At 50.6% G+C, this 26,001-nt stretch overlaps 1 protein-coding gene across 1 annotated transcript; it reads left to right on the forward strand.

The window, feature by feature from the left end:
* The first annotated feature begins 754 nt into the window (after window positions 1-754).
* chm (CHM Rab escort protein) lies at window positions 755-24,983 on the forward strand. Its single transcript, XM_067228858.1, has 15 exons — window positions 755-815; window positions 6,168-6,234; window positions 6,427-6,499; window positions 7,504-7,682; window positions 7,878-8,277; window positions 8,917-9,033; window positions 10,618-10,738; window positions 10,821-11,043; window positions 16,364-16,441; window positions 18,837-18,941; window positions 19,185-19,248; window positions 20,391-20,487; window positions 21,930-22,040; window positions 24,464-24,612; window positions 24,720-24,983. The coding sequence occupies exons 1-15, from the start codon at window positions 764-766 to the stop codon at window positions 24,981-24,983; spliced, it is 2,100 nt and encodes a 699-aa protein (XP_067084959.1). The 5' UTR covers window positions 755-763.
* Window positions 24,984-26,001: the final 1,018 nt, after the last annotated feature.

Genomic DNA, 26,001 nt, shown 5'->3' on the forward strand with positions numbered 1-26,001 from the left:
TCCAGCATATGAGAGGATCTCTTTAATGTCAAATTGAGAACTGGTACATGACACAGTTAGCTCACATGAAACAGGTAGGCCTACATGGACTGCCCAGATCTACTGTCCAAGGCTGAAGCTCGACGTGCACAACTGGTCCAAGATATTCATTATGTTGCGCCAACAAGGTTTATTCTAGTACACAGCTATTATATAGGGTGACCAGATTTGAGCTTGTGAAAAAGAGGACACTTTGTCGCGTCGACGGACGGACGGACGGGGGGGGACGGGGGACGGACGGACGGGGACGGACGGGGGACGGACGGACGGGTGCTGGTCGTGTATTGCATGCCGCACTATTTGATCAAATTGACAGTTCTCTCTACAGCTCGCGCAAGAAGGTGGAACGTCTAGGCTGTAGGCTTATATATGCTTCTGCGTAAAGGGAGTTACCATTCCAAAATTTGTAAGGGCCTAATAGTTTGTGAAAGACCCAGAGAAACACAAATATCCGACGAGGCCAAATCCCGGACGCATTTTTTAGGTCTCAAAAAGAGGACAATTTGTCTACAAACATAATATTTCACTAACACCTTTTCTTCCGCATCGATTGCTTTCGGGTTGTGATGAATGTTCTTTTAACTTAATTAGTATTAAATTTACTGTAGCCTAATTGGGTTGCGCTGTAGTCCAGGAATTGGGACTACAGCGATTTCTTCGTAGGCAACGTCATTCGTTTCCTGCATCATCACATGACTTTGCACTTCCAGACACAACTAGCAACATGGCTGCGGACAACCTACCATCCGAATTTGATGTTATCATACTCGGGACAGGTACTGAGCCACAAGAAAACCTAACGCTATTATGTTGACTATGAATGCTACTTCTTAACCTGCCGCTTTGTCACTGTGCAGATTAAATTGTTGTACGACTGGCCACATATCGAAAACGAGAGAAGTCTACTCTAGGTATAAAATATTGTCTGATGCTGCGTCGCTAGCAGCACAGGTTGATAGCCATCTAGGTTATTAGCTCTAATATAGTATAATATATGATACCCACCGTATGATGTTGTGGTGGCCATAATCTATGATTAATTTATGTTATGAGCTAATACGTTCAACAAACCGGTCAGTTGATAGTAGTGTGGGTATTATCACTACTAGGTACACGTCATTTGACAGCTGTGTTGACATTGTTGGTAGTGTGCTACGCTAGTGCTAGGCTAGCCATTTGAATTTATCAGCGAGTTGTCTGTTGTTTAAATGGGTAATTAATATGTTGTTTACCATCAACGACCAAATCAAACGGTATCTAGAGCTATTCAAAATAGCTACAGCTAGCAGGCTAGCATGGCAAGCTCCATGACTTGCATCTGTCGTCTTGACAACTTCAGCCCCAGCAAGTAGCAGTGGTTTTTGCGCTGTCATGTTGCTGGCTAGTACTAAATTAACCGCTAGGCTTGGGTGGACATGACGCTCTTTGTCACACACAGTCAGTGGCGTTTTTAAGGGTAAGAAATTGGTGCACGTTCATGCACACTTTGTACAGAATATGACATATCATATTTAGGCTATATGTAGGCTATGACCTTTGTCTGAATGATACGCTTGTGCAGGGTGTGTGTCCAGCCATCCCAACACCACCGCTTGCACTCTTTTCCTGGTCCAGACACACAGATAACACACACTGCTCCATCAACACCCAGCATTTTCATGCTAAGTCGTAAAAACGAAGTTTGAATGGTTGTTGGTTAGGAGGTAGGTAGAGCTTGCTAGTGTGTGTAACCCGAAAGTTATGTAGTCATAGCAATACTGAGTAGCTTTGTTCTAGTACTCTCAACTAACCTTAAATGGACTGAGCGGCCGAGTCCAAACCTTGTGTCTGAAAGAGGACAAGGCGGTAAGCAAAAACCAAAGCCACCATTCTCATAGATAATCCAGGCTACCATGTTATATAGTCTGGACAGCAGCCACATTTCAGCCACCAGGCACAGTGCAACAATAATATGACATTATTGACTTGGCACAGACTGAGATGGAAACTAGCGATGCAGGAGTTGTTCTGGTTCTGTCCGGCCCAGTTCTGTGTCGGAGTGGGACTATCTGGAGCGAGACCGAGAGCCAGCTGGACTCCAGACTGCAGTCACACCCCACACATACTGCTCAGTGTCTGGGTGAGAGGGGCAGGCTGGCCTGGGTCTGGCTGGCTTGGTTCTGGTCTGACACACAGCGTTCTGGTTCTGGGATGGGCAGACAGGCGTGGAGCTCTTTTCCTGGCCCACCTGGTCCCACCTGGCCGCAGGCTGTGTACCTGTGTGTGTGTGTACCTGAGTGTGTGTGTTTACCCAAGGGTCTGTGTATCTGTGTGTGTATTTGTGTGGACACCACATAGGGAACAGTTGTTAATGAATATAATGTCACACTGTCTCCATCTGGTGGGCCCTCACCTGTTTGTGTGTGTGTCAGATGTGTGTGTCAGGAGTGCGTGTGTGTGTCGGGTGTTCCTGTTGGTTCCACCCCGTCAGGCTCTGAACAGAAACACACAGCTGACCCACAGTAGGGGGCAGGAGGGGGGGAGTACGGGAGTAGGGGGGGAGAACAGGAGGAAGGTGAGTACAAGAGAGAGGGTTGGTGAGGGGGGAGGGTGGACATTACTGTGTGTGTCATAAGGGACAAGAGCTCCTCTGTTGGAAGTGGGAAGTGGACCCTCATACAATATGTAGACTCTCACACAGCCTATAGTCTCAGTCACAATGGGCTGGTACAGTCGTTTATGAGCTTGTGTGTGCGCATGGGTGTGGTGTGTGTAAATAATATGGTGTGTGTGAGAGTGGTGTGTGTATGGTGTCTAGTGTGTGTGTGTGTGTGTATACAGAGTATCTTGTGTTTGTGTGTGTAGAGTAGCCTATCCTGTCTGTCTGTGTGTGAGTGTGTGTGTGTCTGAGAGGAGGCTGCTGGCCCTGGCCGAGACCTGGTCTCTCTCTCCCAAACCATAAATAACAGCTGGATGATTCTCAAGGTGGAACCAGAGAGAGCGGCCATTCGGGAAGATTCTCTCCGGGAGATGAAGAGAGATTTATGGTTTCATAGCTTTGTTGCTGAGTGCGTTCTGAGCTCCTGTTCTGTCTTCTCTTCCTCTCCTCTTCTCTTGTCTTCCTCTCCTCTGCTATGCTCTCCTCTCCTCTCTCCTCTCGTACCTCTCTCCATTCTTTTCCTATTCAGTGGCAGGGCTGGTTTATGGTTGTCTTATGTTTTGCTTTAACAAACACGATGCGCATTGATGACTGGCTGGATGGAGGTAGGGAGGGACGGGTGACAGGTGGAGAGGGCTTTTCTGAGGGCGTTATTCACACACTGTTTAACAACATTTCCAGTGCTGAGCTGTCGGGCAGACGGATGAAGGCTGCAGATCACCTCACAGTATCAGACAGGGAGGAGGGATGCTATTGTGTAAGGGGTGAGGTGGAGGTTGAGGGTAGGTGGAGGTTGAGGTGTAGGTGAGGAGGAGGTAGTAGTGAGGTGGAGGGGTTAAGGGTTTGGGAGGTGGGGTGGAATTGAGGTAAAGGTGGAGGTAGGGTGGAGGTGCAGAAGGAGGTGGAGATGAGGAGGAGGTAGTAATGAGATGGAGGGTTAAGGGTAAGGGAGGTGGAGGTGAGGTAGAGGTGAAGGTGCAGGTGCAGGAGGTGGATGAGGAGAGGGTGAGGTGGATGTAGAGATCGAGATGGAGGAATAGGTGGAGGTGGGATAGAGACCAGGGAGACCTACTGTTACACACTCCAGGAGAGGGTGGCTAGCTGACAGACCAGGTCATAAATCACTCTCCTATTGTGTGTGTGAGATAGGTATGTTAGGTGAGAGATGAGATTTGTGTGTGTTTTGGATGGGTTGGGGGTGGGTGGGTTGATGGCATACTTACTGCAGAACAAGGCCAGATGGAATGCAGTCTTTCCCCTAGGATTTTTATTTCAAGGGGGGCGGTTGACCAAAATGTTGCCTCCCATTCAATTTCAATGGAAGGCACGTGACAGGCTCCGCAAGTCAGTGTGCGATTAGTGATGGGAATTCCGGCTCTTTTTTGTGAGCCGGCTCGTTTGACTCAGCTCACTGAAAAGAGCTCTTTAGGCTCCCGAACATCTCTTTAAAAAATAACTGTTTTAACTACGAATTTGACTAAGATAGGTGTGAAAACAATTGTAATTTAATTATTAAATGAAATCATACTCTACCTTAACCACAATGTCTTAAAAAATGCATTGATTTGTTATGGCCCTCCTCCGAGTTTCAACTACTACTGAGTGTGTGTGAGTTGGCTCGGCCCTCCCTCATGCAGTATAATTGGTTGACACCACGTGTATGATTGACAGGAACAGAATGTGAGGATGATCGTGTGGGCCTTTTTTTTGTTGTTCTTTGAATTAGTCAATTATTTTAAATACAATTAAAATGCATTATTTCATAATCATTACATTTTTATAGGCTATATTAATCTATTAAAAATAGAGTCGGCTCTTCAGATATGCGAGCCAGCTCCCAACGTTCACCTACATTTACATTTATTCATTTAGCAGACGCTTTTATCCAAAGCGACTTCCAAGAGAGAGCTTTACAAAGTGCATAGGTCACTGATCATAACAACAAGATAGCCAAAAAACATCGCGAGTAGCCAAAATATGAAGCACACATTGTGAACAACCAAAGTAAGTGCCAAAGGGAAGAACCTACAAGACATTCGCGAACGACCCATCAATATGTGAGATGCCTGGCAGCGCAAACAGGTAGCCTAGCAAGAGAAGCAGACCCTATTCCATGGGCGTATCTAGCCCTATTTAAAGTTTCATTAGCCCCCCCAAATATAAAAAAATAAAAATATATATATATATACTTTATTTTTTATATTTAAAATCAAAATGTGTTAATTTCTCTTCCTAAAACCCACTAGAGGACACTATTTAAAAGGATATTTAAAAAAAATTATTCTGGGTCACAGGAAAAATAATAGGTTTTATCTAGGGGGCTTAGCCCCCCCCCCAAAAGTGGGAACCTAGATTCGCCCCTGCCCTATTCTATGCGTTTATTAGGGCATTCATGACGAGCAACTTCAGTATGTTGCCAGTCAGAACGAAACCAGCTTGCAGAACACGGCTAGCACAGTAAATGCAAGAAAGTAAATGTTTTTCCCAGCACCACACGGAGCCACTCGCGAGGAGCGAGTCGGCGAATTCGTGCAAACTTAGTCGCTGTAAGTGGATCTAGTATAGCCTACTCATCGACATGCGATCAGGTGTAAATAACAAGGGCGAACGTTGCACGAACATTTGTCACAAGTGAATTGAACTTTTGAGAATTGCCTGTATGTGTGAAAACAGTTTGATCTCGCACGTTTTTGTTTGTGTTTTTTTTTTTGGGGGGGGGGGGGGGGGAAATAGCCTAATGATATATATTTTTTTGTCATTCTTTTAGGGTGGCGGGAGGTCGTTTTGGGGGGGGCGGGCTGCCTCTCCTTCACCCTATTCATTCTGTCACTTTCACCCTTCTCTCTTTTTCTCTCTGTTTTACCCTCCCTCCCTCCCTCTGTCTCCTTCTCTCTGTGTAGGGCTTCTCTTTCTCTCCCTCTCTTTCTGTCCCTCTCCCTCTCTTTCTCCAACAGTGTTGGTTGTCTTGTTCCTCTTCCTCTCCTCCTCTCCTCTCCTTCTTGCCTCAACTCCTCTCCCTCAATAAAATCTGCTTTAACGCAGCTGCACGCGCACACACACACAGACACACACACACACACACAGACACACACACACACACACACACACACACACACACACACACACTCTCCCAGTCCACTCAGCAACATGCTACAGTAGATGGAGGCTATGGGCCTCTAGTCTGGCAGGAGGGCAGGGGTACCAGGACAATCACATCAACTGGATGAAGACACAGTCCTCTAATGAAATAAGCTGCTCCATTCAGCACTCTGTCAGCAGGACTGGTTGTGTGTGTTCTCACAGTATGCGTGTGTGTGTCAGTGTTCGAACTGTGTGTGTGTTTTGTGTCTGTGTGTATGTACTTGTGTTTTTATACACCGTGTGTGTGTTCTAACAGTGTGTGTGTTGTTTGTGTGTTCTAACAGTATGTGCTTGTGTGTGTGTGTATATATATATGTATGCGTTCTAACAATGTGTGTGTGTTTTGCAGGGCTCTCAGAGTCAGTGATCGCTGCTGCCTGTTCCAGAGTAGGACAGAGGGTTCTTCATGTGGACAGGTGAGGGGCTGGAGGTTTGAGTGTGTGTGAACGGAGGGGTGAGTATGTGTGTGTGTGTTTTTATGTAGGGGGGTGAGTGTGTGTGTGAATGTGTGTATACTACTCACCCTGTGTTGGTCTATCCAGGACAGCAGTGTGTGTGTATGTGTATGTGTGTGTGTGTCTCCAGTAAACTCTCCCTACCTCCCCCAGGAGGGACTACTATGCAGGGAACTGGGCCAGCTTCACCTTCAACGGCCTGCTGTCCTGGATAGACCAGCACAGGGTGAGTACACACACACACCCATACACACACACACACACACTGCTGTCCTGGATAGACCAGCACAGGGTGAGTACACACACACACCCATACACACACACACACACACTGCTGTCCTGGATAGACCAGCACAGGGTGAGTACACACACACACCCATACACACACACACACACACTGCTGTCCTGGATAGACCAGCACAGGGTGAGTACACACACACACCCATACACACACACACACACACTGCTGTCCTGGATAGACCAGCACAGGGTGAGTACACACACACACCCATACACACACACACACACACACACTGCTGTCCTGGATAGACCAGCACAGGGTGAGTACACACACACACCCATACACACACACACACACACTGCTGTCCTGGATAGACCAGCACAGGGTGAGGACACACACACACCCATACACACACACACACACACTGCTGTCCTGGATAGACCAGCACAGGGTGAGGACACACACACACCCATACACACACACACACACACACACACACACACACACTGCTGTCCTGGATAGACCAGCACAGGTTGAGCATACACACACACACACACACACACACACACACACTCTGTCTCTCTGTCTCTCTCTCTCTCTCTCTCTCTCTCTCTCTCTCTCTCTCTCTCTCTCTCTCTCTCTCTCTCTCTCTCTCTCTCTCTCTCACTCACACACTGCTGTCCTGGATAGACTGACACAGGGTGAGTACCCACACTTACACACATAGGAAAAAGATGAAATTGATAGTGGCGAGGATGAGAAAGGTGGTGGTGATAATAGTTATGATGGTGGTGAAGATGATCATAGTGATGATGATGGTGTGACTAATTGGAGGTGTGACAGTGAGATGTTTGGTCTGACCTTTCTGTTGACAGCCATGTGTTAACTAGCCTGTGTGTGTGTGTGTTCTATGCCTTACTTGTGTGTGACCTACAGCAAGTCTGTGTGTGTGTTCTACATCAGCTAGCCTGTGTGCTCTGTGTCCCCAGACACAGAAGGAGCAGGGAGGAGGAGAACCGAGTGAGGACGGAGGCGGGGAGCAGAAGGAGAATGGAGGAGGGGAGCAGAGGACTTCCTGGGAGGAGAAGCTGGACGAGGGGGAGGAGGGGCTGATCCTCAACTCCACTGACTCCTCCATCACCAACCTGGAGGTGTACTGCTACGCCAGGTGCGCACACACACACGCATACACACACACACACACACACAGAAAAAGGCTAGTTGTAGAACATGCACACAGTCGAGCTGTAAATCACACACACACAAGCAGTCTAGCCGTAGAACACACACACACAGTCTCGCTCATCTCTACAGACCTGAGCCACGTCGGGAGCACTTGGTTTGACTCTTGTTGTGTCTCCAGCCAGGAGCCAGAGGAGGAGGAGGAGGAGGAGCAGCGACCCACTCCTCCAGGAGTGCAGGGCGGAGCTGAGACGGGAGGAGCATTGGACAGCAAGGAGGAGGAGAAGGAGAAGGGGGAGGAGGAAGAGAAGGGGGAGGAGGAAGAGAAGGGAGAGGAGAAAGAGAAGGGGGACCAGGAGGCAAAGGGAGAGGAGGAGGAGAAGAGGGAGGAGGGAGAGGAGGAGAAGAGGGAGGAGGAGGAGGAGAAGGATGACGAGGAGAAGAGGGAACCATTGCTGACTGAATCCCAGACGGAGACTCACCCCTCTTCAGCTGAGAGCCAATCAGAACCCAGGAAGAAGATCACCTACGCCAAAATTCTGAAAGAGGGGCGGAGATTCAACATCGACCTGGTCTCCAAGGTTGGCATAGTAACCCTGACCCTAACCCTGACATTAGTGGACAGCTGTCATCATTGTTCCTCCACCCTGTTACCTGCCCTGGTGATGGAGGAGGACTGTAATAAAGTTGGAAGGGTCGTCCTGTGTCGGCTGTGACCTGTGAATTCTGACCTGTGACCTCCAGTTGATCTATTCTGACCTGTGACCTCCAGTTGATCCATTCTGACTTGTGACCTCCTGCTGATCTATTCTGACCTGTGACCTTCAGTTGATCTATTCTGACCTGTGACCTTCAGTTGATCTATTCTGACCTGTGACTTCTGACCTCCAGTTGATACATTCTGACCTGTGACCTCCAGCTGATCTATTCTGACCTGTGACTTCTGACCTCCAGTTGATACATTCTGACCTGTGACTTCTGACCTCCAGCTGATGTATTCTGTCCTGTGAACTGTGACCTCTGCCTACAAGCGCATGGATTCTGACCTGTGACATAAGCCTTCCAGCTCATGTATTCTGACCTGTGACCTCTGCCTACAAGCTCATGGATTCTGACCTCTGACCTGTGACATAATCCCTCCAGCTCATGGATTCTGACCTGTGACCTCTGCCTACAAGCTCATGGATTCTGACCTCTGACCTGTGACCTCTGCCCTCCAGCTCATGTATTCTCGGGGGTCGTTGGTGGACCTGCTGATCAAGTCCAACGTCAGCCGCTACGCTGAGTTCAAGAACGTCTCCCGAATCCTGACCTACCGCCACGGCCATGTGGAGCAGGTACACTCTCTCTCACACACACACACACACACACACACACACACACACACACACACACACACACACACACACTCTCTCTCTCACACACACACACACACACACACACTCTCAATCACACACACACTCACACTCTCACACACACCCCCACACTCAATCACACACACACTCACACGCTCTCTCACGCACATTCTCACACTCTTCCATATACACACACTCAATCACACACAATCAGCTCAGTAGTTTAGAGCGCTTGATTGCAGATCAAGAGTTCACAGGTTAAAATCAAGCACTGTACTGTACGTTGCTTTGGGTAAAAAGTGTTGGCTAAATGAATACGTCACATGACACTACTCACACACAGGGATTGTTGGCCACAGCGGAGGTCAGGGGTCAGGGCTTTGCACCTGACCTGTTTAGCGTCCTAGCCTAGCCTCACCAGACCAATTTGCAAAAGCATATTTCAATCAGGAGAGACCTGGGATGAGCAAAGTGATATTTATTTGACAAAAGATGCTGGATTGAACGACGAGGTGTTTGGCGCTCAGACCCCATGGGGAAATCAATGATCAATGGGCGTCAGCTCTGCAGCCAAAAGAGAAATCATTCCAGGCACTGGTGGCGGTGGAGGCAGCCGACGACCCAGCCAGAAAGAGCCGAGGGATCAGACAAAGCCACCGTGCGGCGACGGGGAGGTGGAGGGTCACTCCCAGTGGTAGCACGGACAAACTAAACGGGGAGAAACGTAAGGCGCGGCAGCGGTACGATAGGCTAGCGGAGGAGGGAGGTCACTGTGCTAATTGATAGAGAGAGCGGCTAATCGTACATAGAGACCCCGATGACAGCCCCGGCATTGAGGTGGAGGGAAAGGAGAGAGTGTGCATGACGGGGGGGGCGAGTGTGTAGTGAGACATAATGGTGTATGGTCCGAGCATGCAGAGTTCGGTCACGCGTGACTGAACTCGCGTTAAGCTTCATTAGTCTGGAGCCTCTAAGTAAATTTTCCATTTCCAAGGGGTGTTATCAATGTGGCCGCAACGCCTCTGGACGGAGCGAACGAAAACAGAAACACCCTCATCTGTACAGTCACCGTACTCAACTTGCCCCATATCAGATAAACGCTTGTGATTGGCCCGCCCGGCACTTTCAATGCCGGGCGGGAAATCTGTTTGAATGGGAGGGGGACCAGACATCTTCCAGAGCAAGATTAACCCCGATCTGGCACATGGGTCTGGTTCTCAGGCAAACGAGAGACAGAAAGGGATGGAGTGGAACAGCAGCCAGTGGAGTGACCTCAGCAGGGGAGGGATGTGAGTACTTGGGTAGCCTCTAGATCAGCGAGTAGCTGCGTTCTGGCCCATCTGCATAGGGCGGATGGTAAAGGCCGGTAGGCCGGCGAGGAGGTAGTAACAGTGACCCGGATTGGAAGAGGGTTACTGTAGGGAATAGGGGCAGCTTTGTGCGAGCGATGTGCTTCTTCACATCCAGGTTGTCGCCGAGGATGAACACCTACCTTCTCCCCGCGTGTCTAGAGAATATGTATCCATACCTGAGAGTGTGTTTCTGATCCCCCTCCCCCCCCCCCAGGTGCCCTGCTCAAGGTCAGATGTGTTTGCCAGTAAGCAGCTGACAGTGGTGGAGAAGAGGATGCTCATGAAGTTCCTCACCTTCTCCCTGGACTACCAACAGCACCCTGAGGAGTACCAGGGTAATACACACACACACTCACACTTCCTCTCATACACACATTCACGTGCAGTCTGACCCCTCCTCTCTGTGACTCCTTCCAGACTATGCTGAACGCCCATTTTGGGACTTCCTCCAGACAAGGAAGCTTACTGAGAACCTGCAACACTTCCTGTTTCACTCCATTGCTATGGTGACGGAGGACACGCCCACCTTGGAGGGTCTGAAGGCCACGCAGCACTTCCTGCGTTGTCTGGGTCGCTATGGCAACACGCCCTTCCTGTTTCCCCTCTATGGTCTGGGGGAGATTCCACAGTGCTTTTGCAGGTGAGATACACACATACACCCTCACACGCGAACACATACACACACACACTGAGCTCAGCTCAGCTCACTGGCCTGGCTGTGTTTTGAGCGGAGCTCGTCTTGCTGGCCTGGCTGTGTTTTGAGCGGAGCTCGTCTTGCTGTCCTGGCTGTGTTTTGAGTGGAGCTCGTCTTGCTGTCCTGGCTGTGTTTTGAGCGGAGCTCGTCTTGCTGGCCTGGCTGTGTTTTGAGCGGAGCTCGTCTTGCTGTCCTGGCTGTGTTTTGAGTGGAGCTCGTCTTGCTGTCCTGGCTGTGTTTTGAGTGGAGCTTAGCTCGCTGGCCTGTCTCCAGTGGGTTGTACATGGCAGCTTTTAGCACCACTGGTCTGCTGGGAGCGGGGCTGTAAAACGCTAGCACTTGCGTTAGCGCTTAGCGCTGTGAAATGCTAGTACTAAGCACTCAGCGTTAGCACTTAGCTCTGTGAAACGCTAGCACTTAGCTTAGCGTTAGCACTTAGCGTGGTGAAACGCTAGCACTTAGGGTTAGCTTCACCGAGCCGCTCTCTGTCTACTAAACACACCAGGCTAGAATACAGAAATGGGCAACACTTGACATTAAGGTAACATTAACTACCATTTAACTACACATTAATACCTGTAGTAACAGACTCCCTCCCAGCTGTGTTTGTGTGTTGCTGCGTTGTGTGTGTGTGATAGTGTGCGTGTCTGTTAAGTGTGTGCGTTGCAGCTGTGTATGTGTGTGGCAGTAGTTGGTGTGTGATTTGTAGCAGTGCACTTGTGTGTGATAGCAGTTTGTGTGTGTCTCTTATGTAGTTATGTGTGTTTGTGTGTAGCCTATGTGTGCAGTTTGTGTGTGTGTCTCTGCCATAGCTGTGTGTGCGTGCGCCGTAACAGTGTGTCTGCGCTGTACTTCTTCTCCGTACTGTAACCATCACTCATGCTGTCTGAGTGGAGATGAGGACAGCCATATTCACACCATCATTATCTCTCTGAGTGATTAAAACCTCCTCCCCTCCTCCTCCCCTGCTCCTCCTCCTCCTCCCCTCCTCCTCCTCTCCTCTCCTCATCTTCCTCTTCTGCTTGTAGCTGTCAGGAGGGATGTACAGGTACACTTACTCACGCTGGAGGAGGAGTGGATAGGGGGGAGGAGTGGAGAGGACGAGGGAGGAGGAGGAGGGAGGAGGAGAGGGGAGAAAGGGCGAGGGGAAAGGAGTACGAGAGGAGAGAAAGGAGGAGAGGAGGAGGTGATCTGTTACCTGAGCAGTAGCATATTAATACAGCTCTGTGCTCCAGGCTCAGTCATTTGCATATTAGATTCTCTTCCCCCGGATGAGACGCGGAGATAAGCAACGTGAAGAAGAATTACACATGATCACACCTGTCTGTCTCACGCACACACTCACACACACGTATACACTGGGCACACTCTGCACATACACACACACATGCACATGCATACACTAAGCACACACATACACACACACACTCAGCACAAACTCACACATATGCACACTCACATACACACCCTCAGCGCACACACTATGTAGCTCATTTTGTAGGGTGTGTGCGTGTGCGACAGGATTGGAATGGATCCTTTGTTCCAGCAGCTGTTTTAACCTGCTGTATCTCTGGATCAAACCATCATACCTCACCTGTAGAGGCCAACCTCACTTTTATACCTCACCTGTAGAGGCCAGCCTCACCATCACTTCTCACCTGTAGAGGCCAACCTCACTTGTATATCTCACCTGTAGAGGCCAGCCTCACCATCACTTCTCACCTGTAGAAGTCATCCTCACTTTTATACCTCACCTGTATAGGTCAGCCTCACCTGTAGAGGGCAGCCTTTCCTCAGCTTACCTGTAGAGGCCAGCCTCACCTTTATAACTTACCTATAGAGGCCCGCCTCACCTTGACTAGAGGAAGAGATGAAGAAGGGTGGAGAGGTGGAGGCAGGGAGGTGGAGGAGTGGAGAGAAAGAAAAGAAGATAGAAATGAGAGAGACAGAAGGAGAGTGTGGAGGGGTGGAGAGAGAGAGAAAGGAGGCTTGGTGGAAAGAGAGAGAGCAAAGAGAGAGAAAAGAAGAGAGAGAGAGAGAGAGAGAGAGAGAGGCAGCTAGGTAAGGAGGAGGCACCATCCATCACACTGATACCTGCTAGCTGGTGATGGATGGAGAGATGGAGGAGCAAACTCAATAATCTCTGCTCTCTCTCTCCCCCCCTCTCTCTCTCTCTTTCTCCCCCCCTCTCTCTCCCTCTCTCTCTCTCCCCCTCTATCCTTTCTCTTCCCTCTCTCTCTCTGTCCAACACTTTGCCAGTCTACCTACACTCTCCCTCTCTGCCCCCCCACCCACTGTCTCTCTCTTTGCCTCTGTCCCTTCCTCCCATTCTCACCCTCTCTCTCACCCCTTTTTTACTCTCCTCATCCCCCACCCCCTGCCCTCCTGTCGTCTGCGAGGTTCTTCACAGATCAGTGAGCGTAGCGCCATGCTAATAAAGTGATGAAAGGCTTGTGTGTCCTTGCCTGTATTATCCCTCAGTCTGACAGCCTGACTCCCTCTCTGCTCTCAATAACCTCTGCTCTCACTGGCACCGTCCATCTCTGTCTCCCTGTCCCTGTCTCTCTGTCTCTGTCCCTGTCTCCCTGTCCCTGTCTCTCTGTCCCTGTCTCTCTGTCCCTGTCTCCCTGTCCCTGTCTCTCTGTCCCTGTCTCCCTGTCCCTGTCTCTCTGTACCTGTCTCTCTGTCCCTGTCTATCTGTCTCTCTGTCCATGTCCCTGTCTCCCTGTCCCTGTCTCTCTGTCCCTGTCTCTCTCTCCCTGTCCCTGTCTCTCTGTCCCTGTCTCTCTGTCTCCCTGTCCCTGTCTCTCTGTCCCTGTCTGTCTGTCCCTGTCTCCATGTCCCTGTCTCTCTGTCCCTGTCTCTCTCCCTGTCCCTCTCCCTGTCCCTGTCTCTCTGTCCCTGTCTCCCTGTCCCTGTCTCCCTGTCCCTGTCTCCCTGTCGCTGTCTCTCTCTCCCTGTCCCTGTCTCTCTGTCCCTGTCTCTCTGTCTCCCTGTCTCTCTGTCCCTGTCTCTCTGTCCCTGTCTCCCTGTCTCTCTGTCCCTGTCTCCCTGTCCCTGTCTCTCTGTCCCTGTCTCTCTGTCTCCCTGTCTCTCTGTCCCTGTCTCTCTGTCCCTGTCTCTCTGTCCCTGTCTCTCTGTCCCTGTCTCCCTGTCCCTGTCTCCCTGTCCCTGTCTCTCTGTCCCTGTCTCACTGTTTCTGTCCCTGTCTCTCTTTTTGTCTCTCGCTCTGTCCGTGTCTGTCCCTCTTTCTTTCTTTCTGTCTCTTGGCCCAGGTAGAGGTAGGGGGAGAGAGAGGGACGGACAGAGAAAGAGGAGGAGAGTGAGGATCAGAGAGATTGTCAGAGAGACAGGGAGAGGGAGGAAGAGAGAGGGAAGAGGAGTGACAGAGAGAGGGATGAAGAGAGAGAGAGGTGCACCATGACTCATTCACTCAGAGAAAGCAGTCTGTCCATGACAGGGCTTGATTTGCATATTGTGGCACTCTGCTCCAATCAGAAAGCAGCAGATTGAGGGGACCGGGACTTGCATTAATTAATGCAGTGTATCTATGTGTTTATGTGAGGAGTCTGTCTGTCTGTCTGTGTGTTTGTGTGTGTATGAAGTGTCTGTCTCTCTCTGTGTTTGTGTGTGTGTGTGTAAGTCTCCCCCCCCCCCCCCCCCAGCTATAAACATGTAATTTATTTGGCTCCAGAAGGGTTTAATTTCCCCGTGCCAGCGTGGCCAGGCAGAGACCCTTTGTTTTCTTTTAATTATTGGCCAAGCATAACCCCCCTTCTGGAGCTGGGACACACATCACACACTGATCTGCTGCCATGATGCTGACAGGTGTGTGTGTGTGTTTTGGGGGGGGATGTGGGTGTGTGTTTGTGGCGGGTGTTTGTGTGTGTGTGTTTGTGTGTGTGCACAAGCAGGGCAATTCTGTGTGTAGGGTCTGGGAGTAGAGTCAGGACTGATAGACCACATCATCGTCATGTTAGTGCATCTCTCATTGGCCTATCTGCTGGACAGAACTACTCTTTTACACCTCCTTTGCCTCCACATCCTCCTCCTCTTTGACCTCCTCCCCCTCCTCCTCCTTTACCTCCTCCTTCTTTACCTCCTTCAGTCTGCACTCCCCCATAGAACCTAGCAGAGAGGCAGTTTGGAGAGAGGCAGCTAGGAGAGAGCAGAGGGGCAGCCAGCAGAGGGTAGCAAGGGGAGAGGCAACTAGCAGAGGCAGCTAGGAGAGAGCAGAGAGGAAGCTTTGAGAGAGGCAGCTAGCAGAGAGGCATCTAGGAGAGAGGCAGTTAGCAGAAGCAGCTCGGAGAGAGCAGAGAGGCAGCTAGAAGAGAGGCAGCTAAGAGAGAGGAGAGGGGGAACTAGGAGAGAGGCAGCTAGGAGAGAGCAGAGCCTGTAGCTTGTTTAGCTGTCTCTTACATTAGGGTTTAATTACTGGAACAACTAGTTGGAGGCAGTTGTTCTCTTGGACGGGGGGGTGTGTATGTGTATGTGTGTGTGTGTGTGTGGGGGGGGGGTGTCGTAGATTTATTTTGGATGTGACCTTCTCCCCACTAGCTGCAGCTGTAATCAGTGGAATTAATAGCATAATCAAATTATACACAAACTCATAAATCATGTCTGCGTGTGCTGTCAGCGAGCCGGACTATTAAAGGCCTCCATTGTTTCTGCAGGCTGTTAGAGGCCCTGGCCCCGATCACACTCTGATAGGAGCAGAGATGCCATTTAGAGGCCGGGGGAAGGGCTGGGGGAGGGGGTGAGGGGGGGGGGGGGGCTTTCTCACAACTGTTCATTTAGGCGGCATGGCGAGTGATGTGGGGGGATGGGGGAGGAGGTTGACGTGGGTTTTGGGGGGTGGGAGTGGGGGTATGGGCTGTTTGAATCTGGGCAGACGGGCCGCTGTGATTGGTCCAGACAGGACACCGTGATTGGTCCGGACAGGGAGGGTTAATTAGAGTAATATCAGATAAACATCTGTCAGCCCAGGTTAATGACATGGAGAGGGGCTTCCCCTGTTCACACACACACACACACACACAGTCTGCTGGGCTGCTGGAAAGGAGATGGGCTGTATGATTAACCTCCTACACTTTAACCTCAAGTTGTTCATTGGATTCACCTCAAGTCCCTCTCTTCTCCTGGGAGGGGAGGGGACTCATGGATTATCCTCTCTACCTCCACCTCTCCAGTCACTCACTTTTTTCACTACATCAGGTGTGCTGCTGTACATTTGAAACTGCATGTATGTGTGTGTGTGTACATGCAGGATGTGTGCTGTGTTCGGAGGGATCTACTGTCTTCGCCACTCTATCCAGTGTCTGGTGGTCGACAAGGTGACTGGCAAGTAGGTACTGCCACACACTCGCACACACTTACAAACTTACACACACTTTCACAAACACTTACACACACACACATACTCACACAGATGTTTGGGAACATCTGTCTATGTGTGTGTGTGTGTGTGTGTGTGTGTGAATCAGTGTAGTTCTCCGCGCCAAGGCGAGGAGGAGATGGGGGATCCGGAATTTAGATGCAGTATTAATTTTCAGGGTCTAGAGCCGTCCCTCCCTCCGCCCCGCCCCTCCGCCCTGCCCCGGGAGACAAATGGAGAGCTGCTTGCAAGTGAGGCTAGTAATGACTGATCCTCCCTCCCTTCCTCCTTCCGTCTTCCCTCCTCCTCCTCTCTTTCCCCTCCCCCTGTTTCGCTAGCTAATGCTAACGCACTTACGAGACTGGAACTCGCAGCGAATGCCCCTTATAACATCAGCCAGTCAGTCAGTCAGTCACCCACCCAGCCATTCAGTTAAACAGACAGGAATACAGCCAGCCAATCGGTCACCCAGTCAGTCAGTAAACAGACAGCCATCCAGCCAAACAGACAGTTTGACAAACAAACAGCCATCCAGCCAAACAGACAGTTTGACAAACAAACAGCCAATCAGTCAAACACCCAGCCAGCCAACCAACCAGTCAAACAGCCAGCCAGCCAGCAAACCAGTAAGAAAGCGTCTCCTCGCCACGCTCCCAATGTCGTCATGGCGACGCTGATCACGGCCACCATCGTCCATCATGAGAAGTTTGACCAAGGTGAAACACCTGGCAAGGTGTCTGGACTGAACAATGACTTTAATTTTCCTCCCATCATAAATTACATGCTTATGTCTCCACTTACTACACACATAAAACTAAAGGGCAGGGAGGAGAGGAGAGGGGGAAGAGATGAGAAAGGGGACAGGGAATAGAGGGAGGAGGAGGAGGAGGAGGAGAGGAGAGGGTGGAGAGGAGGTGGAGAGGAGGTGGAGAAGGAGGAGAGGAGGTGGAAAGGAGAGGAGGTGGAGAGGAGAGGGAGGAGGAGGAGAGGGAGGAGGAGGAGAGGAGGTGGAGGAGAGGATGTGGAGAGGAGGTGGAGGAGGTGGAGAGGAGAGGGAGGAGGTGGAGAGGAGGTGGAGGAGGTGGAGAGGAGAGAGAAGAGGGAGGAGGTGGAGAGGGGGGTCAGTAGGAGGAGAGGAGAACGAGAGAGTGCTCTGTGTGTGTGTGTGTATGTGAGTGTGTGTCTATTCTGCAGTGTCTGTTTGTGTGTGGTCAGTAGGTCACCTGACAGACTGACCTGGTGGTCACCATGGTTACAGCTGCATGCTTAATGCTGTCTGTTTAGGATTATGATGGTAGAAGTAAACACAACGTGTGTGTGTGTTTGTGTGTGTCCTGCATCCCTGGATGTCCCAGCCCTTACCAAATTCCATATCCCACTCCATTGGTTCATGATTGATTTTAAGTGTGTGTGTGAGTGTGTGTGTGTGAGTGTGTGTGTGTGCATGGTTGGTTTCAGGATTGATTTGAAGCGTCAACCTCCAGTGCCGAGGCCCCTCCTAGTAAATAAATCTTCATTTACATAAACTGTCCCTCCCTCCTCCCCTCCCCCTTTCTCCTCCCTCCTTCCCTCCCCCTCTGTTCTTCCTTACCCCTCTCTCCTCCCTCCCTCTCCCTCTCTTCACTCACCTCTCTCTTTCCCCCTTCACTCCCTCTCCTTTCCCAAACCATCCCTCCCCCCCTGTCTCCCTTACTCCCTTTGCCTCACTCCCTCCTCCCCCCATCTCCCTCCTCCCCCCATCTCCCTACGCCCCCAGTCTCTGGGTTAATGAGCATAAGCAGGGGCCGGGCAAGCATGTTTCCAGGGGGTGGGGGGTGGGTGGCGGGGGGGCGATGGTTGGAGTGGGGTTTTGGAGATGTTCCTGGTGGGGGGAGGGGGTGGGGGGTGTTGTGAAAGTCCATTTCAGGGATGTCACCCCGAGCCCATTAGAGTACATAATGAGCCCTATAAAGCTATCTATAACTCCTGACACACACACATACTTACTCACATACACACCTCACATACACACACACCACACGCACACTCACCACACACGCACTCCTTTGTGATCCCACTCTGGGACGGGGGCAGAGGGAAGGTCACACACACTTTCACACACTTACGTATCCACTCTCTCTCTCTCTGTCTCTCACACACACCTTCATACACTCTCACACACACACAGTCATATGCTCTCACACACTATCATACACATACTCATTCTCTCTCTCTCTCTCTCTCTCTCTCTCTCTCTCTCTCTCTCACTCACTCACTCACTCACTCACTCACTAGATAATGACGATGGTGAAAAGATGGCGATGACGATAACGATGAAGGTAATGGTGATGATGATGAAGATCTTGTCTGTTCCTCCTGCCCTCAGGTGTAAAGCTGTGATTGACAGCCATGGCCAGCGAATCAGCTGCAGCCACTTTGTGGTGGAAGACGGTTTCATAGGAGCAGAGCACAGGAAACACACGCCCACCAAGTGAGAGTTAACCAGTCACTCTTGTGTGTGTGTGTGTGTGTGTTTGTGTCTATTGTAATGTGTGTGAGTGCGCGTGTTAACAATATCTGCAACGGCTTGACAGTCCCTCTTTGTCACTGATTTGAACTTCTTTCCCTGCCCCCCTCTCTCCCATCTCTCTCCCATCCCTCCCCCCTCTCTCCCATCCCTCCCTCCATCTCTCCCATCCCTCCCTCCCTCCCTCCTTCTCTCCCTCTCCTCCAGGCAGATCTCCAGAGCAGTTCTCATCACAGATCGCTCTGTTCTCCCCTCCGACTCAGAGCAGCAGGTACACCTCCTCCCTCATCCATCCCTCCATCCCCCTCTCCATCTTTCCATCCGTCCCTCCATCCCCCTCTCCATCTTTCCATCCATCCCTCCATCCACCTCTCCATCCTTCCATCCATCCCTTCGTCCCCTCCCCGTCCTTCTCTCATTCCCTGCATCCCCCTCTCCATCCCCCCATCCCCCACGGTTCAGTCCGACATGGAAGCATGTAGGTGAGACGGACAGCATGCTGAGTCTGCAGTCATGTCAGGGGGAGAGGGGAGAGCGGGAGAGAGAGAGAGAGAGCGGGAGAAAGAGAGAGAGAGAGGGAGGGAGAGAGAGAGGGGGAGAGAGAGAGAGAGAGGGAGAGAGAGAGGGAGGGAGACAGCTTATGCAAGCAGAGCATGCAACAGGATGGGTCTCCATCTAAGGAGTTCCAATACTTACTGAGATTACTGAATGAGATCAACATGTATGTGAGGGGAGAAGGAAGGAAGGAGGAGCACAAGATTGGACATATCTGAGATAGAGGAGGGAGAGGAGGGAGGAAGAGAGGAGCTAGGCCAGTGATGAAGAGCCAGAGATCCTTCAGGTTGATATATGCACCATCACAGCCTTAGTACCTTACACTCTGCTGGAGACTGGGGGGGGGGGGGGGGGGGGGGGGAGAGAGAGAGGAAGAGAGACGGAGACAAAGAGAGGCAGAGAGAGAAAATACCTTTTTGTGTCATTCATACTCATTAGGGTGGAGAGAAGAGAGGAAATGAATTAGGATGTCTCTGAGAAGTCAGTATTACATGACCAGGAGACCAAACCAGATTAAATATTCAGCTCTACGGGTAATTAGCCCTGCGTGTGTGCGTGCGTTTGTGTGTGTGTGCGTGCGTGCGTGCAGAGAGAACAGAGGTGTGTGATTGGTCTGTCTCAGGAGGGAAAACTTTGAGACATTTGTCCAGTTGATTAAACCAGATAGATAGATAGACATACAGGCCGGCAGACAGACAGTGTTGTTATTCTATAATCTGGTTATTCAGTGGGTTAACGTAACAGGCTTTGGAAGCAGCTACACACACTGCACATGGACATGACTAACTGGGTGTGTGTATGCGTGTGCGTGTGTATGCTTGTGTATGCTTATGTGTGTGTATGCTTGTGTGTGTGCAGGTGTCTCTGGTCAGCATCCCTCCTGTGGAGTGTGGAGGTCCTTCAGTGAGGATGGTGGAGCTCTGCTCCTCCTCCATGACCTGCATGCCTGGAACATGTAAGTCCCCTCGCCTCTCCTTCTCCCGTCTCCTCTCCTCCTTCCGTCCTCTCTCCTCTCCTCTCCCCCCCCCCCGTCTGCCTGAGCCCCAGTGCTTCTCTCCTCTCTCCTCTGTCCTCTCTCCTGTTCCTCTCTGCTCCGTGTCTCCTCCTCTCTGTTGTTGATGATGATGATGGAGACGCTGAAGGTGGCGGCTCTGTTCTTTCTGCATAATGGCATTCTGACTCTGGCCTGCTCCTGTCTGTATTACTAAGCGTCTCTGGAGGAGGGGAGCCCTCACCGGATTGCTCCTCCCGAGGTCTCTTCCGTGTTTGTCCTCTTGAGTATTACTGGGGGTCTTTCCTCGTCTTCCTCGGAGGGTTTTGGTTGGTTTAGGTGGAGTTCTCTGGGCGTACGTGAAGCCCTTTGTGACATTGCTTGTAAAAATTAAAAAAGAAAGCCCATACAAACAAAATGGGATAAGATTTGATGTTGATGATGGCAGTGATGATGATGAAGGTGAAAATGATGAGGATGATGACGACGGGTACATCATTAGATGAAGTGGTATTTATAACGGCGGTTGTCTTTAATGGCACTGGACTTATTTATCAGCCAGCCGTCATCTAGAATGATGGAAGTGGACCTATTGCCCCATGCAGTTGTGTGGGTGTGTGAGTGTAGAGGTGTGGTGCAGGAGTGTGTGTGTGTGTGTGTGTGTGTGTGAGGATTAAGATGGATAGCTGTATAGCTCCTTAAGTAATGTAGTTCTACCTGAGTGGATCAGTAGCAATCATAGCATGATGATCATGCTGACAGGCCTCACACACACACACACTGACACCTACACACACACACGCACACACACACACACTGACACCTGCACCCTCCACACACACACACACACACACACACACACTGACACCTGCACCCTCCACACACAGACACACACACACACACACTGACACCTGCACCCTCCACACACACACTTGTACGTGCACACACACACAGGGTGGGTGCATCATTAATCTGTGAGGAGCCAGACTAGCAGGGTGTACACTATCATTTATACTGATGAAGAGGAGGGTTAGATCTGGTGTGATGAAGAGGAGGGTTCGATTTGGTGAAGCTAGCATAGCTGTCAATACCTCACCATCTTGCTGATGCTTACTAACATCGATAGACAGTCATCCAGAATTAAATGATCTGCCTGTTAAATATTTACAAATTTTTCTGTACTACCCACAATCCTCTCTTACCCACAATCCTATTCTCTCCAACCCACAATCCTTTTCAATCCTCTTCTCTCCTACTTACAATCCTCTTCTCTCTTACCCACAATCCTCTTCTCCTACCCATAATCCTCTTCTCTCCTACCCACAATCCTCTTTTCTTACCAACAATCCTCTTTTCCTACCCACAATCCCCTTCTCTCCTACCCACAATTCTCTTCTCTCCTCCAGACCTGGTCCATCTGACCTGCTCGTCGATGGGCTCTGCCCACCAGGACCTCTCCCCCGTTGTCTCCAGAATGTTCCAGACAACAACCAGTGACGGGGAAGAGCCCTCTGAAGGTAGACGGGTCTATCTTGTGTGTGTCGATGTGAGGGTGTGCGCGTGTGTGTGTGGGTGGTTGTGAGATGATGTGGGGTTGTGTGTGGGACAGTGGGAGGTGTGTGTGTGTGTGGCGGCGTGTGCGTGACAGTGTATAACTGATGTGGGGTTGTGTGTGTGTTTGGTTATGTGTTGAGCTGTGGAGGGGATCATCATTATAAACCTTAGATAGAGATACAACAGCTTTGACCTGGCCCAGACACTCACACTGTCCTGTGTGTGTGTATGTGTGCGCGTGTGCATGTGTGTGCGTGCGTGTGTGTGTGTGTGAGTAGGTCATCAGCTTGCTGACATCGATGATGGAGATCTTCTCCTTTTCTCTTCCTTTGACATCTACCCCATCTCCCTCACTCTCTTTCCCTTCTTTCTTTCTCTCCCTTGCTCCCTCTCTTTTTCTCTCTCTGTCTCTTCTTTTCCCTCTCTCTCTCTCTCTCTCTCTCTCTCTCTCCCTCCTTCTCACTCTCCCTATATCCCTCTCTTTCTCTCTCTCTCCCTCCATATCCCTCTCTCCCGACCCCTACATCTCTCTTTCTTTGTCTCATCATCATTTCTCTCCATCTTTCTCTCTATCATCTCATCGCCCCCCCTGCTTTTCTCTTCAATATTTCTCTCTCTCCCTCGCTCCCTCTTTCTGTCTGCCATCATTTCTCTTCCTTCCCTTGCACGCGTGTGTGTGTGCACGTGTCTGTCTGTATGTGTGTGTGGGTGTGTGTGCGTATGTCTGTCTGTGTGTGACACCAACCTTTTTATCAGAGGAGAATAAGGTAGTAGTATTTTAATTAAAATGTCAGAACAAATAGTGTTGATACTGAGGATGAATGAGAGGAGGAAGAGGAGAGGAGACAAGAGAGGAGAGGGGAGGAATAAGAGAGGAGGGGAGGAGAGGAGAGAGGGGAGGAAGAAGAGAGGAGAGGAGAGAGGGGAGGAAGAAGAGAGGAGAGGAGAGAGGGGAGGAAGAAGAGAGGAGAGGAGAGAGGGGAGGAAGAAGAGAGAAGAGAGGGGAGGAAGAAGAGAGGAGAGGAGAGAGGGGAGGAAGAAGAGAGGAGGGGAAGAGAGGAGAGAGGGGAGGAAGAAGAGAGGAGAGGAGAGAGGGGAGGAAGAAGAGAGGAGGGGAGGAGAGGAGAGAGGGGAGGAAGAAGAGAGGAGAGGAGAGAGGAAGAAGAGAGGCGAGAAGCACTGGGGCTGAACAGGTCAGACAGACAAAGTCACCGGCAGGATCTTTGATCATTTGTCTGTGTGCGTGTCTGGGTGTGTTTGTGTGTGTGCTGGGTTTTTGTTAGTCGGGTGTGTGTGTGTGTGCTGGATTGATGTTAGCCAAGGATGTGAGTGTGTGTGTGTGTTATAATCCCACTTCTTCACAGAAAGCAGATGTGGACTGCAGTGGAACAGTAACACATATTATAATTGTCTGACATTTTGGGTAATGACCACTTTGACATTTCAGACTGACACCTCTCTCCTCCCCCGCCTTCTCCTCCCTCTCTCCTCCTCCCTCCCTTCTCCTCCTCTCCTCCTTTTCTTTGGTCCCTTGTTTGGTCTTGCATTTTAAAGGGTAATGATACAGAATGACAGTTTGACACTTTTAAACCTGGAGCCCTCTCACCCCTCTCTCTCTCATCCCTCTCTTTATCTCTCATCCCTTGCGCGCTCTCTCTCTCTCTTTAACCCTTTCTCTCCTTTACCCCTCTGCCTTCCTCTCTCTCTTCCCCTCTCTTTCTATCTTTCCATCCCTCTCTCCCCATCTTGTTCTCCACTGTCAACTGTGTGCAGGCCTGGGTGTATGTGTATGTGTGTGTGTGTCTATGTATGTGTGAATGGTTGTGTGAGCGTATGAGTGTCTGTGTGTGTAGATTTATACATGTGTGTGTGCATGTGAGTGATCTCACCCAGCCAAGCAAATGTCAGCCTATTAGGACCAATCACAGATAAGCTGTGAAAGCAGACACCCTCCATTTCCTCCTCTCTCTCCGTCTATCCCTCCTCTCTCTCCCTCATCTCTCCCTCCTCCTCTCTCTCCCTCCTCTCTCTCTCCCTCCTCTCCCTCATCTCTCCCTCCTCTCTCTCCCCTCCTCTCTCCCTCTCCCTCCCTCTCTCTCCCTCCTCTCTCTCCCCTCCTCTCTCCCTCCTCTCTCTCTCCCTCATCTCTCCCTCCTCTCTCTCCCCTCCTCTCTCCCTCATCTCTCCCTCCCTCTCTCTCCCTCATCTCTCCCTCCCTCCTCCCCGTCTTTTCCTCCTCTGTCTCTCTCTCTCTGTCTGTCAGTCATCTTAGTCTCAGTACAACTTTAAACTTGTTCTGGAATAACAATAATAACACTCATCGTGGTGTGTATGTTCATGTTCGTGTGTGTGTGTGTGTCTGTGTGTGTGTGTTTGTGTGTTTCAGTAGACCAGCGCCCCTCAGTGTTATGGGTGATGTACTTCAACATGAGAGATAGCTCAGGATTGGCTGAGAGCAGCTACGACCTGCCCAATAACATCCATGTGTGCTCAGGGCCTGACAGCTCATTGGGCAGTCAGCACTCCATCTCTCTGGTAAGTCACACCCACATATGCACACACACAAAAAACACAGACAGGTACACACATACACACCTGCCTCTGGAAAGGATCTAACTGTGTGTGTGTGTGTGTGGGTCCAGGCGGAGTCCGTGTTCCAGAAGATTCTTCCCAAGGAGGAGTTCTGTCCCCCGGCGCCCAACCCTGAGGACATCCTCTACGATGGAGACACCCCCTCAGAGGGCTTCACCCAGGGGGGGGAGGAGGGGGAGGGAGGAGAGGGAGAGGGGAAGGCAGAGGGGAAGGCAGAGGGGAAGGCAGAGGGGAAGGCAGAGGGGGAGGAGGGAGAGGGGGACGTGCAGACAGGGGAGAGTGTTACAGAGCAAAGTCCATCCACAGAAGAGTAACTCTCCTCCTCTCCCTCTCCCCTCCTCTGTTCTTCCCCCCTCCTGTCCAGTCACTTTTTATTTCCTGCACAGTCCAGTTGTGTGTGTGTTCATCTCTCAGAGTGGAGAGGAATGGCCTTTGTCTTTTTTATTTGTTATTATTGTATTATTTTGTTTCTGTCTGTCACATGTTAATATGCCCAGAGTTCACTCACACACACACACACACACAGACACACACACTCACACAGACACGCTGTGCCATACATTAGCAGCTCCACCTGGCGTGGTCTCCATGACGATGATCCATGACAATAAAGTGTTTCTGGAAACCTGCCTGAGTTTGTTGTTGGTGGTGGTGGTGTTGTGTGTGTAATCAGCGAACTAACAACTCTGTAACCCCAGATAACGGGATTGGTTGGGGGGGAGGCAGTGGGAGGGGGAAGAGGAGAGGAGAGGAGGGAGGGAGATGAGAGAGCGAGGAAGCAGGGAGAGAAGGAGGGAGGAGGGGAAGCTTTACTGGTTGTGACAGAGCAGATGGTTCATTAGTCTGAATGCTCCTTCCTACTTCCCTCTCCTCTCCATTCCTCCTCTCCTCTCTCCATTCCTCCTGTCTACTCTCTCCATTGCGCCACCTCCTCTTTTCCTCCCCATTCCTCCTCTCTTCTCTCCATTCCTCCTAACCCTACTTTCCTTTCCCCTCCTACCCATTCCCCTCTTCTCTCCTGATAGAGAGATATACAGAGAAATACAGGACTTGTGGCAATCTGAAGCTGTAGTTAGGACAGAGAAGAGGGGAGGAGGAGAAGAGACCGAAAGGAGTGTTGAAACACCTCCAGGTGTTAGATCTGATCTGGGATTGGTGAGGGGGGCAGGGGAGGGGGGGGTGACATTAAGCATTGAAAGGCTAGCAGCAGCCCAAGGCTGGTCACCTAGTGGGACGCAACTCTCTCTCTGCAGGAGGTCTCTCACACACACATGCTCATAAACACACAGGAACCTGCACACACACCAAGGCAGGCCAGGGGAATAGGATTTC

This window comes from Osmerus mordax, chromosome 25 (assembly GCF_038355195.1).
Source record: "Osmerus mordax isolate fOsmMor3 chromosome 25, fOsmMor3.pri, whole genome shotgun sequence".
NCBI classification, from domain to species: domain Eukaryota; kingdom Metazoa; phylum Chordata; class Actinopteri; order Osmeriformes; family Osmeridae; genus Osmerus; species Osmerus mordax.